Source organism: Colletotrichum abscissum, assembly GCF_030869225.1.
Source record: "Colletotrichum abscissum strain IMI 504890 chromosome Unknown Scaffold_12.1, whole genome shotgun sequence".
NCBI classification, from domain to species: Eukaryota; Fungi; Ascomycota; class Sordariomycetes; order Glomerellales; family Glomerellaceae; genus Colletotrichum; species Colletotrichum abscissum.
In genome coordinates, this window is record NW_026850010.1 from 239,452 (window position 1) to 256,649 (window position 17,198).

At 51.6% G+C, this 17,198-nt stretch overlaps 5 protein-coding genes across 5 annotated transcripts; 3 read left to right on the forward strand and 2 right to left on the reverse strand.

The window, feature by feature from the left end:
• Positions 1-3,219: 3,219 nt before the first annotated feature.
• On the reverse strand, positions 3,220-3,480 carry CABS01_05854 (uncharacterized protein; the record flags this gene model as incomplete). Its single annotated transcript, XM_060539222.1, has 1 exon — positions 3,220-3,480. One exon carries the CDS (start codon positions 3,478-3,480, stop codon positions 3,220-3,222), a length of 261 nt encoding a protein of 86 aa, XP_060404617.1.
• Positions 3,481-4,214: 734 nt separating this feature from the next.
• On the forward strand, positions 4,215-5,070 carry CABS01_05855 (uncharacterized protein; the record flags this gene model as incomplete). Its single annotated transcript, XM_060539223.1, has 2 exons — positions 4,215-4,319; positions 4,528-5,070. 2 exons carry the CDS (start codon positions 4,215-4,217, stop codon positions 5,068-5,070), a joined length of 648 nt encoding a protein of 215 aa, XP_060404618.1.
• A 514-nt stretch (positions 5,071-5,584) lies between these two features.
• Positions 5,585-6,374, forward strand: CABS01_05856 (bZIP transcription factor; the record flags this gene model as incomplete). The annotated part of the gene is made up of 3 exons (XM_060539224.1): positions 5,585-5,725; positions 5,785-5,970; positions 6,033-6,374. 3 exons carry the CDS (start codon positions 5,585-5,587, stop codon positions 6,372-6,374), a joined length of 669 nt encoding a protein of 222 aa, XP_060404619.1.
• Positions 6,375-12,003: 5,629 nt separating this feature from the next.
• CABS01_05857 (uncharacterized protein) lies at positions 12,004-13,886 on the forward strand (the record flags this gene model as incomplete). Its single annotated transcript, XM_060539225.1, has 3 exons — positions 12,004-12,058; positions 13,348-13,504; positions 13,634-13,886. 3 exons carry the CDS (start codon positions 12,004-12,006, stop codon positions 13,884-13,886), a joined length of 465 nt encoding a protein of 154 aa, XP_060404620.1.
• A 1,214-nt stretch (positions 13,887-15,100) lies between these two features.
• On the reverse strand, positions 15,101-16,794 carry CABS01_05858 (uncharacterized protein; the record flags this gene model as incomplete). The annotated part of the gene is made up of 3 exons (XM_060539226.1): positions 15,101-15,455; positions 15,541-16,400; positions 16,468-16,794. 3 exons carry the CDS (start codon positions 16,792-16,794, stop codon positions 15,101-15,103), a joined length of 1,542 nt encoding a protein of 513 aa, XP_060404621.1.
• Between the last annotated feature and the right edge of the window lie 404 nt (positions 16,795-17,198).

Here is a 17,198-nt window from a genome sequence, read left to right on the forward strand (position 1 = left end):
TCTGCCTAATCTATAGTGGGAAACTACCATGTGGCACGCCCCCGCAGACCCCGAGACAAATCGCCAAACTTCAAAGTCTCGAGGCAAAACGGTGCTCGTTACGCCACCGTTGTTCGCGTTGCCATATCATGCAGCAATTATGCGGGAATACCACATCGTGTCAACTTTCTGGTGTCGCGTTGGATTCCTGGGGGTTGAAAGAGCACCGCACCTTCTGAACTTGAGCACTGAAGACCATTCGCATTTCTCATCGGTGTTCAAAATCTTGGCAGTGTAAGGGGCGCATTCGACCGTTCCGTATACTCCGCAGGCGCCTGATGTCGTAGGACAATCTGAAGACAGCATATGTCTATTCGCTTTCGAGAAGCGATTTCTACGTACAATCCTGCTGTTGTAGCCAGCTGTAGTAGCCATTGCGACTTCCAGTATTGACCTTCAGATACAACAAACAACATATGGTCGCCAATAACAAACCATGGCCTCAAGGACAGAGCCTTGCAGAAGTTTGCGAGTTTCTCCGTCATCTCATGGTCCTCGCTTTCCAGAGCAGGCACATTCCAACAGTCATATGGCCGCCGGCACAAAGTGTGACAGCCCTTTGCAGCTTGCGGCATTTCGGGACATCATGCCGGCATCCACTCAACCGCGATCTTCAAGAAGCAGCCCTTATCTTTGTGGATGAAATCCATCCCGCCATATCTCAAGCGCTTTTTTTTTCCCCTCCTTCCCTGGCCCGTCGTGGCACGTGGCTCATGCACGCCATGAAGAGCGAAGGCTCATGTACCTGGACATGAAGATGAGTCTGTCTCTCATGTTCCACGAATCTCAAGGACAGAACAATTTTAATCAGGTCAACTGAGTGCTTCCCTTTGTGACAACAGTGCATGGCACCACCTTGTCCAGCTCTTGACTGGGCAAGCAATCACACTTGATTAGCAGAATAGCAACGAAGGGAACTGGCCTTTGATTTTGCCAGAGAAATCTCTTTTGCTACAGCCGATAGTGCGCCTACACCTACCTATCAAAGAGTCGACGGAGATTGGACCCGAAATTTCTCATGGAATTCCGCTCTGCTAGTATTTACCCCGTCACATTAGAAACGCCAACTTATAGGTTGTGGGCGAACGCCGAGTTGAAAGACACCTCCATGGATACATGGACGGACGAGGCCTTGGTATCTCATTCGACAATTTTGTTCTGCTTCTCGCCCGGGGCCTGTAGCAGAGCGCTACGGGGACTGTATACCAAGGCCTACGTTCGTGAATTTTGGCTCAGCTATTCGTAACTCACCTGCTGTCGCCAAGGTGGGTCGGCAGCTTTTAAAATAGACTTGACTCGGCCGAGCTCTAACCTCATCCGTCCGTCATCAATCCAGCTCTACGGATTGAATCTCATCTTCCCGGGCCAGGATTACTCTATCCTTAGTCGAGGCCAGATGAACCAGTCTACGACTGTCGTCACTCACCAATACACACGATCCATGGCCCACCGTAGAGGCAACAGAGACCACGGGTTCTCAAGCCAGCTTCCTTCGCATTATGGGGGCTAGTACCCTTCGAACGCCCTGACAACGCTTGAATCCCCGTAAGTATGGTTCCACGGGAAATGGGGACGCGGGTAACGCTAACGGCTGCAGCATGACAAAACAAAGCTGGGCCTGTGATTGGCATGTTCGTACAGTTGTGGAAGACTAGGGTTCGAAAATACACCAAGAATAATACAGCCATGCATCAGAACCCCGCCCTTCCGCTGAACTCGGGAGCGGAGAATGGGGTCGAGAAGACTTCAACAGGGACAATATATGGCTGCCTGATCTCGAGAATAGCGACCGGCCCGTGGCGAAACTTACCCTTCAAATCTCGCAGAAATCATGCAACGAGCGGCAAACTATTGGCATCCTTCCGTTACCATAATTGTCACAATGGCCTGCTATTTCCGGTTGGGAAGCGGACTTCAACCAAGGGCGAAGTGTAAGAGACCGTTTCGGGAGTTCCGGTGTGGAGTTCCACCCGGGAGCACGGGCTGCGAACGATAGGATTCGGATCCGGGGAGGAAGAGGAATGCTGATCTTCGGCCGCCTCACCTTAAGGTTATTTGGAGGTGGCAACTATGAGGTCGACACCACGAGGTCACCTCACGGCTTGCGAGAAGCGGCGGATCAGATCATGTTACAGCAAAAATATGGACGCGGCGTTTGCCGACTTACTCAAGCCTCCTATTTTCGACTCGCAAAAAAACCCCCCAGCGAGGCTACGATAACGGTGGTGAGCAGTTTGAAACGGCGCATTAGATCAACAGCAGTTCGGCAAACCGTTGCAATGAGAGAACAACGCCCGCTAGTGCGGCGGAATTCCACTACACAGGTCACATCACACTCATGTTGTCCCGTCGAACGCCAATGGACACGCTCTATACTCATTTTCAGTATCCAACTTTCCTCACACTTTGGTCAATGAGTCCTTCAAGGAATGAGGCATCGTTTCCCTTCTTTTCACTGAGGTTAATCGCCTACACGATACGATATAAGATATCCAAGCCTCAAGTGGTTGAGTTGTGGCTGTGGTGGGGGCGAAAGACATCAGACAGACTGGCAGGGCCACCGCTTATCAGATGAAGATCCGTGCAATATACGGATGCTGCAAGAGCAAGGAGCAACAAGGTATTCGACCGTCGGCCCTTGCGAATTTCACTAGACATGGGCGGATGAAAAGACACAAAGTTCCCAAGTGTTCCACTATGCCAATGTTGGAGAATTGACCCCACGGCCTAGACCAACACCACCTCTCATCGGATACTAGTCCGCGATGTCCCACCCCGGATTGAGAGTCCACTCTCACAAGATTTGGGGGAAATTGGAGAAGACAACAAATCCCATGTTACTTCTCCCCCTCTTTCTCTCTTGTTCTCGCATGTTGTTCCACACCACTCCCCGTCCCGACTAGCTGAATGCGCTGTAGACCGAAGCACAGCATCACAACACTGTCGCAAGGTTCCTCGATACATATCGGTAAACTATGCCGTCTATCAAGATCAAGAGAGCGACGGGAGGGATTGGCCATTCTGGCGGAAATTAAGTTGGGAAGTGCGTATAGGATCCCGCCAGCATCTCTCTTGTGTCCTAGTGTAGGATTTCTAGTTGCCTCGCCCTAGCTCCGGCCGACGACCGAGTTAAAGTCTATCCAGAAGACGTCCAACCACCATTGACAGCTGACAGTCCCGTCACAGCAGGTTTGACGTAAGGTGCCCGTTTCTTCGCAAGCAAGACTCGAGGAGACTTCTATTGTTGGCACTGCGGAGTACCTTAGCTTTGGGCCCTGGGACCGGGCCAGCCTGGCAAGGCAACGACCCCCTGCCAAAGCTGCACTCACGCGGTGAATGTGCCACTATCCTGCATACCATTAATTGTAGGTGCGGTTCGTAACGAAATGCGTACGGAAAGAACAGCAAACGGAGACAGCTTCTTTTGGGGTTGAGTAGCATTGGCAACTCTTACCCAAGTTCGTGGGATTCGGAAGCATGCGAAGCCTGTGCAACGTAGTCATCACCTTCGTCATATTGCTTGGACACTTCTTCTCGCTAGAAGCCGACAAGAGACCGCAGCCCCGAGTCTGCGCCGGCTGTGACTGATACGAACGCCCAGAAGGACTTTTGGCATGGGCAACAGGGCAAGCCGAAGCGTGTAACAGCCACCACCGTCCAGCAACTTTACATGTCATCAACCAGACATAACAACGCCCCATCCAATCTCCGAGTATGTCGTCCTGTTCTTCGCCCCGGCAGGCGATCCAATAAGGGTATTCGACGCACTGGGCATCTCATCTTCGAGATCCCCCGGAGAACGGCGACAGAACGGCATGCACCAAGCTGCTGCCGCGTTATGCATACACCCTTACTGTGCTGCCCCCCCCCCCCCCCCCCCCCCCCCCCCCCCCCCCCCCCCCCCCCCCCCCCCCGCCCCCCCCCCACCCCACCGCCCAGCCACACACCACAAGTTACTGCAGCAACAAACCACGCCGCAGAAGCGCAGCCGGGCAGCCGCACCACGCGCACCCCCCCCCCCCCCCCCCCCCACAGCTCAGTTCCAAATTGGGCTCCGCCCTTTAGAACGAGAAGTCTATCCAGAATAAAGCTTTGCTGCTGGGAAACGAATCCCAAAAGGCGGGATTGCGATTCCTACGCTCGGCAGCAGCCCACCGACTTGCCACACCCCTCCCATGCCTTCTCGGTCTTGGGCGACGTCGACGAATGCAGAGATTGCTTTCGTGGTTCCAGCGCCGGTCACTAACACCTTCGGCATGCCGGACGGATTGGCCAACTCAGTAAGCCATGGATGGGCTTGTGGAAAAGATTCTCAAAACCGTTGGCAATGCAGTGTTGCTATTGACTCGCAGCGAGCATGACTTTTTGGCAGCGAAGAAGCGAGTCTAAGATAACTTTGGCGTCGTCTTCACCGAAGAGGAGACCGAAGAGGCGAGAACACGGACGTTTGCCTTTCCAGGTTTTCTAAATTCTTCTCACTGAGGCTAGGATCATGAAGAATCTAGCAGACCAGACGAAGAGGCTAGATCTGGCTGCGGCGATGCTTTCGTAAACCTGTCGTCTGAATTTTCGACTCGTCAGAATAAGAACCTGAAGACGCAGAGCTATCCCAACTGGCCTACACACGACGTCGTGGTCGAGAAGGCTCAGCATCATGCAACGGCGGCAGGGCCAAAGCTAAACGGCACCGCGTCGGCTTACTCGACCCCTCACCTCCGTCTTTGCGCACCGTCTCCCGTCCTAACCCGTCAACCCGTTCAAATCTGGTTCCGTCTTGCTGGGACCCCTTGCAACATCGCAGCCCGTTCGAAGCGGGTCCTTGGCAAATGCAAAAAAGACAGCGGCGGTCTCCATACCCATCCCTGCCCGCACCATCACCACCCCTCCACCCGGTTCAAGCTCTTCGACCAGGCCCAGAATGGAGGCGGCGGCGATTCTTCTTTCGCTCTTGGCTTCTCCATCACGCTATCCAGAGCACCACACCAGGGACCAGGAACAAGAAGGGTGCGAGAGGGACTGCTATGCGTCTAAGCAGCCCACGAGCTGGTGCGCTATCTCGGGCCCAATCGACGACCCTGTACCCCATTGGATTGTTGCGTTGCCGGTATGTACGTTGTGGTCCTGGCAATGTCTGTCAAAATGTTGCTTACCTACGTATTTACGAACCAGAGGATACTGCTTTCACACATGTGCATGTAGCTTCTGCTCTACTAACTAGTTTCCCCGAGTCTTGACATACCGGCACCCTGTCCGGAGCCTAGCTTTGTCTGCTGCGTCTCTTATCCCATGCGTCGCGCCATATATATTTCCTCCCAGCCCGGTTGCAAAGCATCATGGTGTAGCTTAGTTCGCATTACACATCACCTTCCAGACACACCTTTCTAGACGACGCGTTGCCCATTCACCTCCTCGTATATATCATCCCACTGTTCGCCCAGACTTCACAGCCCTTGAACCACGAGACAACATCTAATCGACCCGTTTTCCATCTCATACACCATATAACTTTTCCATGCCTCGCCCCACTGCCACCCAATCATTACACATGGACCACTCACTGCCACTCAACATGTACGACGACATGGATGCATTCTTGGATATGGAAGCACCGTACGTCTATGACGAAACAGAGCAGTACTTGGACACTGCCAGCTCATCTGAGTCAACGAGCCCCATTATCTCAACCGTGAGTTGGCGCCTCATTCGCATAGAAAGAGATTTCAAATTGACCAATGCGTGTCGTAGTTTGACATGACCTTTGTAAACGACTTCAATGGCACCGACCAAGGCATTTATCCTAGCCCAATGAGCTCCTCCCGCGATACAGCATCACCTCAGCCTACCATGGATGAGAAAGCTGGAACAACCAAGGGCCCAGCTAAGAGAAAGCGTGAAAATCGTTACAAGAATGCGCCCCCTTCGGTGCTCTCAGTAGGTTTCCAGACCTGACGTCAACTCAATTGTAGCAGTGTATTAACCCAAATCTTCAACAGCGTCGCCGAGCACAAAACAGAGCCTCACAAAGAGCATACCGCGAGCGCAAAGATCAGCGCATAAAGGATCTCGAGGTCATGCTCTCAGACCAGAAGCAGAAGAACGACTCCCTTAGCCAAGCCTACTCTGCCCTCCACGCCGAGTTCCTCAAGATTCGGGGAGCGCAAGCGAGGTCGGCGCAACAACAGCAACATCAACACATGCCGCGACACCCAGCCGCGCCGGCAATGGCTTACGATCCGACGGCCGCCGCCCACATGGGCATGTCGTCACACCCAGGCGCGATGGAATTCGCGGACAACATGTTCATGTTTCAGGATATGCAGACTTACACCCTCTAAAGAGTGGGAAAGCTGCCCTGAGAGAGAGGGGTCGGATAATGGGTAATTGAGCGAGCGGCAAGAGAAACGCAAAAACAGGGGCCGCGAAGAACATCTCACTCGTTTTCGAGGAAAAAGAAGAAAAAGATCGGATGCTCAAGATATGGACGCGCAATCGAATGACATGACTGTCAAAAACGTACGGATGGAATACGACCGACTGGCTTGACGAATGCGGAGGTTCGCCTGATTTTTTTCTCTTTTCATCACACTCACTCTTCTCATCAGCTTTGTTCTTTCTGGTTTCTTGTTACTTGCTTTGGGTCCCGGCGTGCTTGAGATTCCTGGCTCTATTATTAGATGGCAAACATGGGCTGGCAGGCATCGGACTTCATTCTACTTTTGTTCTTGTTTTATCTGGCGTTTCTTGGGAATATCGGAGTCTGGTCCACAGTTCTCTTGATGATGATGACAACGACGGGAGGCCATTCCGAGAGGAAATTCTTTCCCCGCATTCGAATGTCACGATGCACACACAATTAGTCTTTTACACACTCGTTCAAAGAGAGGGGAGGCTCGGATGGGGGGGGGGGGGGGCAATGGGAAAAACAAACTTTAGGGAAGTTTAGTCGAGAGCAGAATATGAAATGACACGTGAGATTCCCATCCAAGACTGCGCATTTCCAAATTACCTAGATGTGGGATTCTCAGAGTTTGGGACTAGTATAGGCAACCCCGCAACTCAATGACGGCAGAATCGTACAAGAGTCCCCCAGTCTCTAAAGTTTCTCGGTCAGAGACCTGTTTTTTTCTTTCCTCTTTGGGCCTTTCTTCCTTGGTCTAGAGAGAGAATCTCGGTCTGCATGGCTGAGGGAGAGGGGGCGGAGAGGACCACGGGCATGGGTTAAGTCTCTGCCTAGTTCTTGATAACCTTGTTCAGCTGGAAGATGGAGGGGTTTACATTTATAAATATCACCATGCTAAGGTACATCCATCCGAGAGGGAGGGTGGGTTGCAGATCAATCTCTCAATGCAGGACGGAAGTGAGCTTTCTTGGTGAGATACTTACATGCGATTCTGGAATGGGTATATGCCAGGTGATTTTCTCTTTACCTGGGTTCGAGTTTGGGGAGGAGGGCCTCGAGATGTGTGTGTGGTGTGCGTGGCTTTGCCGAGATCCTTGTGGGAAGAACCCAGCTCCGGGGCGGAGGTTTGAACCTCCCCAGCTTTTGGGGGCTGTTGTAATTGGCTCACCGGGATAAAATCCGTCAACCGTTGAGCAAGAACGGCCGGCAAGCCAGAGAAAAATAAAAGACAGTAAAGCTAAAGGAGAAGGGACAAGGCTTGTTGGTCCCCTGGCCTATACCCTCACCTTGCCGGTATCTGTTTGCGTATGCATACACCTGCCCTCAGCCCTGTTAAACCCGTGTGTGAGTGGAGGAGGGTCGATTTTTCAAAGCGGGATGTTACTCATCATCGACTCACGTCAGCACCCTGTTCGACGACAACGACATTTTTAGCCTTGTTCCTTTTTGGGGGTCCAAAGAGATGTTGGCGAGCAAGCAAAGATTACTGGCTCCTAGGACAGGCTCCGTTACCTGCCTTCCTAGTTGATGCTATTTCCTTCACCACGTTAAGCTTTCGAGACCCGCTCTGTTTAGGACGTTCGTACATGTAACCCGGAGATATCTAAGCCTCGCTGTTCATGCGTAAACAATGAAGCTTTTTTCTTGATGAACCTGAAGCTTGAGCAAGTTTAAGAAGCGCGCCTGCGTTGAAACGTGTGTGGCTGTGAAGAGGACGCGGCTAGATCTGCAATGCATTTGGGCTTCGTCGTTTATTCTTGGGTATGTGCGCGAAGCGCCGTGAACTTGTGGTTGTTCAGCTTGTGGCAAATCGTTTGAGATGATCCGAGATAACAGCTTGTGGACTCCAGAATTTTGGGTTCTTGTGTGTTGCTTACGTTGATATCTTACACGAACGATCGTCAATTTTATGGAGTGGCGTTTAAATGGCCGTGCTTGTGTCTCTCAACATGGGATGGATGGTGGCTTTGGCTCTTCGAGACTTTTTGCGGCAGGGGTATAGTTTCTTCTGAGCTCGTTGTTGGGCATGAAGATGTTGGTGTTCGGAAGCTGCCGGCACGTTATGTACCCAAGTCAGACTCAGAACTCAGTATAATACGGACAGTGTTTGATAGGTAATCAATCCCTTGCTTCTACTAACAAGTTGACTTACATGCCGCCTTTGCAGCTAATATCATTCCGCTGGTGTGACAACGTCAGTGGTGGGAGACTCTTCGGATTGCTGTATGTCTCTGCAAAGGTATGAGCATTGATTGAATTACTCTCATGTAGTGTGATAGTTGAGTAATTCGGAGCTCGGAATGCTACGTTGCCCCTTACCGACCTTGATATCTCGGGAACTCCGAAGCTGATTTGACGACTCTTTGTCACGCTGACATTCAACATGCCGGGTTGACAGACGAAGGCATTTCCTTCGTTGATCTGATCCGAGTTAGTGTTTCCCTAGTCAGTAGCCGGATGCGTTGAAACGAGTACTTGCAGTATTTCTAGGGCAGGTATGAGTCTTTTCCCCCCGCCGCGCATGTTGCTACTTGGTCAAGATCACTAAGGTCAACGAAATCTTCCACCGCTTCGCGCTACAATTCCGTCTGAAGAAACACAGGACACATCCCACCACATAGGAGGTACCTGATGATGACAAGCGTGGATAGCAAGGCCGAATTTGGCGAGCGAGGTGCTCTGACAATGAAGAATCGTCCGGACTTGGTAAACAGCGCCAGACTTCATTGCTGGACCATTGGACAGGATCCGTCAATGACGACGAAGAAATACTCTCTGATATCAGGCGGTTGATTGTGACATGGCATTCCAAACGAGTATTGCTTCATTCGGCTCTCGTACATTTCTTGCAAAGATGGCACGAACGACCGACATCTCGATAGCGGTTATGCGGCTCCTTGCATACATAGCAACGTAAGGCTTTGAGCTCATACACATATGCTTTCTGCTTTGTGTATTTTGACGGTACATGGTCGTGGAGTCGAGGATCCCCCAAGACAAGTTTGTGACTGTCAGTTGTCGTAGGTTCCTTCCAGAAATTCAGGCTAAGCTTGAGCCTACGCCTCAGAGAACTTGATGTGACCAGCTATGAGCAAATGGCACTGTAGTCTGCCAGGAAAGAAGCAGATAAACCCCAATCGGAATAGACCTTGTCTTTCATGGCATCAAGGAAGCAAATATCGCTGTGGTCTTTACTAGAAGATAGCTAGGATGCTGCATTACTTTTAGGAGAAATTCTCTTTCCTTAATTCAAGGGAATGATGGTATCCTGATGACAATCACGAGATGCGTCGACGCTCAGCTGGCTCACAGTACGAGGTGAGTCTCATCAAGTCAACCTTAAGAAGCCAGCAGACCACTAGATGCAACGATCGTTCCTCAACTAACTTCTATGTTCACCTGAACAGTAATACTCCAAGTTTGAACCAATAACTTGAATCTTACTTGGCTGGGTTGAAATGGTGGGAAGGATAAGCGTGGTGAGGTACATCTCAGTTCAAGTTGCCTAGATCTCGTCTGGGCTTGCGTCGGCTGATCTGGGCGCACTTTAAATAATGAAGGCAATATGCTGGCGGTGATAGCATAGTATCCTTAGGCAGAGGGTCAAAAAGCAACGTGTCTTCAAGGCTTCGAAAACGATCTTCGGACGGTCGACGGACGCAAGAGTCATGTTCCAAGTTTGATTCCATTGTGTGACCAAGCCTAAGTGACGACCCTGAGAGCGAATGGAATGCAAAATATCTAGGAATTTCTGCCTCACGACATTGTCGAGATATTAAAATGATCAATTCATGATAAGGAGAACGATGTTGCTAGATTGACGAATTGGAAATGCGCGAGGATGGGCTCCGGCAAGCAGAGAGCGACGTCCACCGTTGTGGCGTGGAACTTTGGCGAAGATCCGATGACTCAATCACGAAGATGCCGATCAAATTTCACTGCTGTACAGAGAAAGCTTGAGGCCTTGCGGCAAGTTTTCGTGATAACAGACTTGACTCACACAATCCTTAGCGATACTAGGTCGAGACTGATCGATGCGAGGATAGAAGTGGGACATTCACGGCATAATTGTCACGAGACCCGTGGGGGAGCTGAGGCGTGGCCGCTTGCGTCGAGCTCCATCGATAGCGACCGGACCCCGCTGTTAATGAGGCAGTTCGGGATGACGAGCACTCCGAAATCGCCTTGTCACTTACCTGCCAATTCTGCCTTTGTGACTCTATGGATAGAATCTTGGAAACATCGATTCCGCAATCGTCGGCATGACCATATAATCCACATATACTGATAGCATTATCTGGTCAGCAGAAGATAGAGCCCCAGATAGATACGACAGTAGATCCGGACCAGATAAAGTCAATAGGGCCGAGAGGTAGTAAAGCCTGGCAAACGGAGCCGGAGATCGTTAGAAGATGGGCCCGGTCCCCATCGGCCGGTTTGTCAACTGACGAATGGGATGACAGCCTTGATGGGAATGCGGCAGGTAGATGGGAGACACGTCAAGCGCGCCGTCGAGACAACCAGCTGCAGGGTAGATGGGAGGAGTGTTGCCAAGTGCACAGACGGCGGGGAACCGATTCGTGCGAGTCAGGGGGGCTAACGAATGTGTCCATTTGTATGTACAAGCTGTCAATCGATGGACAGGGCCGAAAGAGAGAGGATCTCTCTGCTGCTCGTGAGCTCTCCGATCCATGCGCCGAACCGAACCCTTGAATCCAATCTTGTCTGAAGTTGCAAGGCAGCTGAGCAGTCGAAGCAGGCTTCAGCGTAGGATGTATTGCGAGATCGGGGGAGGCGAAGTTGGCTTCGAGATAGCTCTAGAAAGCTCTTCGCGTGAGCAGGGTGGGGGCCATTGGTCAATTGACTCGGACCTGACAAGCTTGGCCGGTCCAGGGGTTTCGGGGACCGATATTGAAACGCGGAATTCCAGGTCATACGGTCAATTCTCCGCGAGATGCAGCGGCATCTCAGACTTGTTGGGACGGGATTTCTTGAGGTTTGGGGGTCTAAGGTACGGAGGCGAGGTTGTGGCAGCTGACGGCTTTGAGGGCCCATTGGGGATCCTCATTCCCCATCAAGCTGGGAGCAGTTTATCATGGAGCTTCTAAAGGTCTCCGTGAGGCAGTATGCGTTAGGTAAAAGCAAAGGGCAGTAACGAGACATGAAGCCTAGAAAGTGGGAAACGGAAGGGGGACGGCAGTCACCGAGCATGAGCATGATCATGTGCCCCGTTGATGCAGCTTGCCGTGATGGAGTCGTTGCAATGCGCCATGCTCAGGCCAGAATAGTGAAGCTTCCACATTGGCCCAAACGAGGCACGAAAGAAGCTGCCTCAGCCACGCGTGCCAGCTTGGGTCCCCGACCTCGGAACCAAGCAGCAGAATGGCACAATTGAGACCCTTGCGGCGTTACCTTGCAGGAATGGATGTAAACAAACGAAAAAGAAGCGGTTGAGCAAACGACGACGACAACAACAGCGACGGCTGATGGAGAGACAAAAAAGGAACCAACGGGTGTGAGACGAGACTGACGATGGGCAGTTTTGGATCAGTTGCGGCCCCGAAATGGCTCGATGGCAAGGGTTCGGAGGTACTGGTCTCGTGCTGCTCCGGTACTTGGGTGGGCGCTGGGATGCAGTGGCTTGGACGATGTACCGGGTTAGCGGCGGCTGGTACTGAGGTATCCACTACCCCGCAATCTGGCCACCCGTCCCAGCTGCGGGCTCGTACCTGAGACCCCGGATCCGAGTGGGCCCCTTTGCGTCACTGTGCTCCCGTGGTCAATCAGTCATGGCTGCACATCTGTCAGAAGAACGAGCGACTTCTTTGAGGAAGGAACAATTGGAAACATCTCTCATAGACGGGGAATGGTCAATATTGGATGATCTGGCAACAGGAGAAGCTCTAACCAAGAACCCCAAGCAACTGGATGAGAGGGAGGGGGCGGGTGATGGAATAGCAAAGGAAAGGTACGTCGAGGCACGTAAAGTGTGGAGCTATGCAGTGTTGGAGACCGGCCGACCAGCAAAGACAACACCTTCCCTAGTCTCCAATTTCTCAATGCCGCGAGAGAGGGACAACAAAAAGGTGGCATAATGAAGGTTTAGTCTGGCGTCAGTCCACGTCCATCTCCACTCTCCGGCCACTCCCAGTCCATGCCGGCCGGCCCCCGTCCATGTGTCCCAGTGCTCCCAGTGGCACCCCGTTTCTCTTTGGGCCTGCCTTTCCTCGTCCAGCTCGCTCCTGCCGTCCTGATGTGCTTCCCTTGCAGCAGCCCCTCCGTCCGTTGCATCAAGTCACGCGATCCAACTTTCCCAAAGGAACCCCCAGCCGTTCCGGACCTGCTCGCTACTTCCCCCCTTGCCATGCCACCCCATTGGGCAAGCTATCTGATGATCGCGTGATGTGATAGGCTGCCATTCCCCTCGAGCATTCGTTCTTTAAAAGCATCCTGAGTAGCTCTCCTCATCTACATATCTCCCCCTCCTCCCCTCCATCATCCTCACATCACTACAACCCATCAAGCCGTTCCTCAAACCATCGAATCAACTCATCAAAGACGATCAGTTTTGACCAACCTCAACCAACAACAACCCTCCTCAATCTCACATCGCTGTTCCTGAACCCCTTCAAACACCTTACACGCTTACACCAACTCTTCAACAACACCAATTCCATCAAGAGTCAGTATCCATTTTCCCTCCTAACGCTGTGAAGCCTCCACCTCCCCCGCATCACCAACCTTTCTGTGATGCTCTTCCCCATCATCCCCGACTTTTTATGGTCTCCATTGCCGAATCGAACATCAATAGCCTCTACGGGCAATGTTCAACCCTTGAATCGTTGTGTCTTCATCCCATTTCGGGCAGCAACATGGCACTTGGCATCTTCGACTAACACTCGTCTCAGTGACTCGATCTCACAAGTACAACGACCGTGACCACGCCGGCCTGGCCGACGGAACTGCCTCTCCCCAAGAGCACCTGCCTCGCTACTTTGCGAAGCACGGCCACGAGGGCGTCGATCCCAAGAAGGTGAAGAAGAATGGTGGCGGCAGAAGCAATTGGTAAGTTTGGACCCCCTCTACCCCACTTACACACGCCCTTCTTGGCAACTTCAAAGCTCCGCCGTATCCTGCCAACGCACGCCAGCTTGACTTAAACTAGATTCAATTGCTAACTTTCATGTTTCATAGGGGCAATGCTGGCGAGGAAGTCATTGACGAGGACTTCCGCTTCACCAATGCTCGCCGCCGCACCAACAGCAGTGGCTTCGCTGATAACATCGGCGCCTTCAAGACCAAGTTCGACGTCAACGAACCCGAGCCTGTCTTTGAAGAGTCCATACACGGCCCCTCCGAGGAAGACGGCGAGGACCTCACCAAGACCGAGTCCTCCGAGAGTGGTCGCTCTTCTGCCTATGGTGATGAGAAGATCACCAAGCACTAATTGTACGACTGTGATGTCTCTTATTCGGGTGCAATCACTCTCATAATCGCTATCCGGCAAGGCAGTCAATGTTCACCTCACGGCTTTTCTTGTTCGTCCTACGAACCATGTTAACATCAAACACAACACAAACACACATTACAATATGCATGGGAGGACATTCTGTTATTTGCTTCAATCATCTCTCTTTCGAAACGGATTCGGCGACATATGGCTTTGTATTTCGAGGAACAGAACGGGGATCTAGGGGGATCTCCGCTCGAAAGATTGACTGCCTCGGTGGCGGATGACAGTATGCATCACGAACTTATCATGACCTGGCGATGAAATAGTCGCCCTTGTATCATCATAAATCAAACGGCCAATGGTCTCAGTAAAAGACCCATGCCTTGTACCAATTATTTTTGCCATATCTGTTCGTGACGCTTATGAGCCTGTGATATCGCGACCCACTCAACTAATGGGGGTGATGCCGTTACTTCATGAAGCTTTTGGTTGATGGTATGTCAGTCATCATTGTTCTGGCTCTTTGAGGCCCCATGACAGATGTAACTGGACTGCTCGCAGCAGCCTCAACCACCACGCTTGTGGACAGGTAAACGCAAATCACAGACGTGGCCCAAAACTTACGGCAATCCCGTACTGGTCTCACATGTACGTTGACAGGAAGGCCTCCAGCTCACGGACGAAAATGAGGAATCAACACGGATTCACAAGTCAATGCTTCAAAGCTTTTCAGCAACAACGGCCATCAAAACGTAAATCTTCTCAAGGTAAGGTATCCAGAAACTTGGGACCAATTCAAGCTGCTAGGCAGCCACGTTCTCCTGGCACAGAGCATGACCATATCAGCCTGAGCAAAGCATCACCACGCCGTCACTTCGCCAGAGCATACACCTGCTAAAACAATTTCAATTCAGCCTGATATGAGCAGACAGCTATAGGCAAGCCACCTTCAATGCCACTTGTAGTCATATGCGCCATCAGAAAGCGAAATACTCGTCGAATCTGCCTTCCTTTACATTCCCCTCAATACGCGGGCTATCTCCCTCTGAGTTCCTCGTCCTAACCCCTCATCGCCAGCTGAGCACCCCTTTACACCACCAACACCATGACGAAACAGAACTGCAACCCCCGCTTCTGAGCCACTATTGGAAAATACGAACCCTTCACCACTCAACTCCAAGCACACACAGCCGCTCGACAAACGGGGACTAGCCGAATGTTAAAGTAAAACGAGCATACAGCATTTGCTCCTCCAAGAATCGGAGTCTACTGGCATCCTTCAAGGTAAGCTCTTCCCATGAAGCGACAGGATGAGGCCAAGATGGAAATTTCTTCGCCTCGCCCGCTACCTCCGGCTCCGCGTTCACCATGTCACTCGACTCGAAGGCGGGGAAGAAGAGCTCGCTCCAGGCCTGGTCACTCCAGACAAGCTTCCCCTGTGCAACGCAACCTGTTTCGTCTGCCAGGATACCCATGATTCGGGGATTAAGAACGAGAGACTTCTTCTGCAAGCAGTTCTTGCAATTCGCGGATGTTTGGTTCGCATAGAGGGGAACTCTACAACTAGAGGAGGCGCACTCGTCAGCCGTGGTGCCCTCCTTGATTGCTACAAGTAGACTGGACTTAGAGAGGAAGGGTCCATTCTCACCACTCTATACAGCAAAGCATCTTTCTGCGATGAAGACCGAGAAGGTCTATACCGAGTATGGTCAAGTTTAGCTTGCCGGTGAAGTCACTGGCCGGGTCAGCCCGAGCGAAGTCATCCACCTCGGCTAGGGTAAAGAGCGCCCGAACTGGTCCATGGACAGCTTCTTCTGCATTCCAAATGTCGTTGGGAAAAGGCACATAGACACTCTCCTTCTTGACACTCTTCTTCACCCACTGTCGAAGCCAGTTGGCATCCTGGAAGTTCGGATCGATATCAATTAAGGTGTTGTGATCAAGACCGATGCTGGCGCTCAAGGGTACTGACTTGTTGTCGGAAGGGGGTACAAACTTCGGACTGGTAAAGAGTAGCATGGTCTTATTGGGCTTCCAGAACCTGGCGGAGTTTGCCTTGTCTTCCCAGAGAGTCAACAGGCAGCTGGCGGTGTCGTCCCAAACTGTGACCTCGAGAAGTTCAATCTCTCTCGGATTGTTTCGCGACTTCACACGTTTTCGAGATCCAATGCTCTTGACGCAGACAACAATCCGAGCCCCTGCGATTTCGTGTCCCATTTTGAGATATTGACACAGAGTCATCAAACCTGGAAGCGGTTTGGGATCCTGTTTGCCTCGGTCGCACTCCAAAGGCATTCTGTAGAGTTGCTGATTTTCAATAGTGTCCGGGAGGAACTGAATGAACTGCTTGCTTCCAACGTTCGTAGGATTGATGGGTGTCCACGTGGTCACATATGGAATGCTGGTATGATGTGAACCTCCAGTGGATCCTACCCAAGTGGCCCATATGGTGACGAGCTGTCCTATCACAAGCAGTGATGCCGGAATTCCGATGGGAACTACCTTTACCTATGTAAAGGAATTAGCAAGTGTCTCCTTAGAGGGAGTGCACTCGAGAAGAGGAGGTCGTAAATACTGCTATTGCACCGGTTCCATCAACAATAATCAGCTGATGTGCCGGACGGTTGTAATTATTCTTGGAGTCGAGCAGAGCCGGTGCGTAGTTGACGACGCGGCCGGTGAAGCATATTCGATTCGGGCCTGGCTCGATTTGCCCGATATGCACCTCCGAGTACTCTTCCGATGGGTTCCATATTCGGCCAAGGGGGTCGTGTCCAGACTCGACTTCTGCTTGTGTGAAGCCGTCGGCTCGCGGAAATCCCGTCCTATCTCTCGAAGCATCCTGAGGCGTGGCAGGAACCTCCCTTTGATAGAATGCCTGGATGGATGGAGCCGACATCATGCGTATTGCTTCAGGAGGGTATAATACGCATCGATCGTGGAAGATATCTAGAGCAATGGTTCATTGAAGAAGACCAAGTGGGAGAAACAATCAACCGTAGAACATGACAGAACTTTCTCCGACTACTAGGTACCTTCCACAACGGCAGGGCTGCCTTTGCATGTCAGTCGCAGGAAGGAGCCACTGCCTGACCTGCGCCTGCCTCTTCCATTCTAAGATACCTTATGAAAAGAGGAAAGATGCAATCAACATTCTTTCCGTGGATCTTACAGCGTTTCAAAAATGCAACTGGAAATGGCAGGTCAAAGTTTCAGGTACCAGGTAGGTACGTAGTCGGTGTGATCAAGCTCTCAATTTGGGATAGAGATCAGAGGCATCAGGTCCAGAAGCCCGGATATGCATGG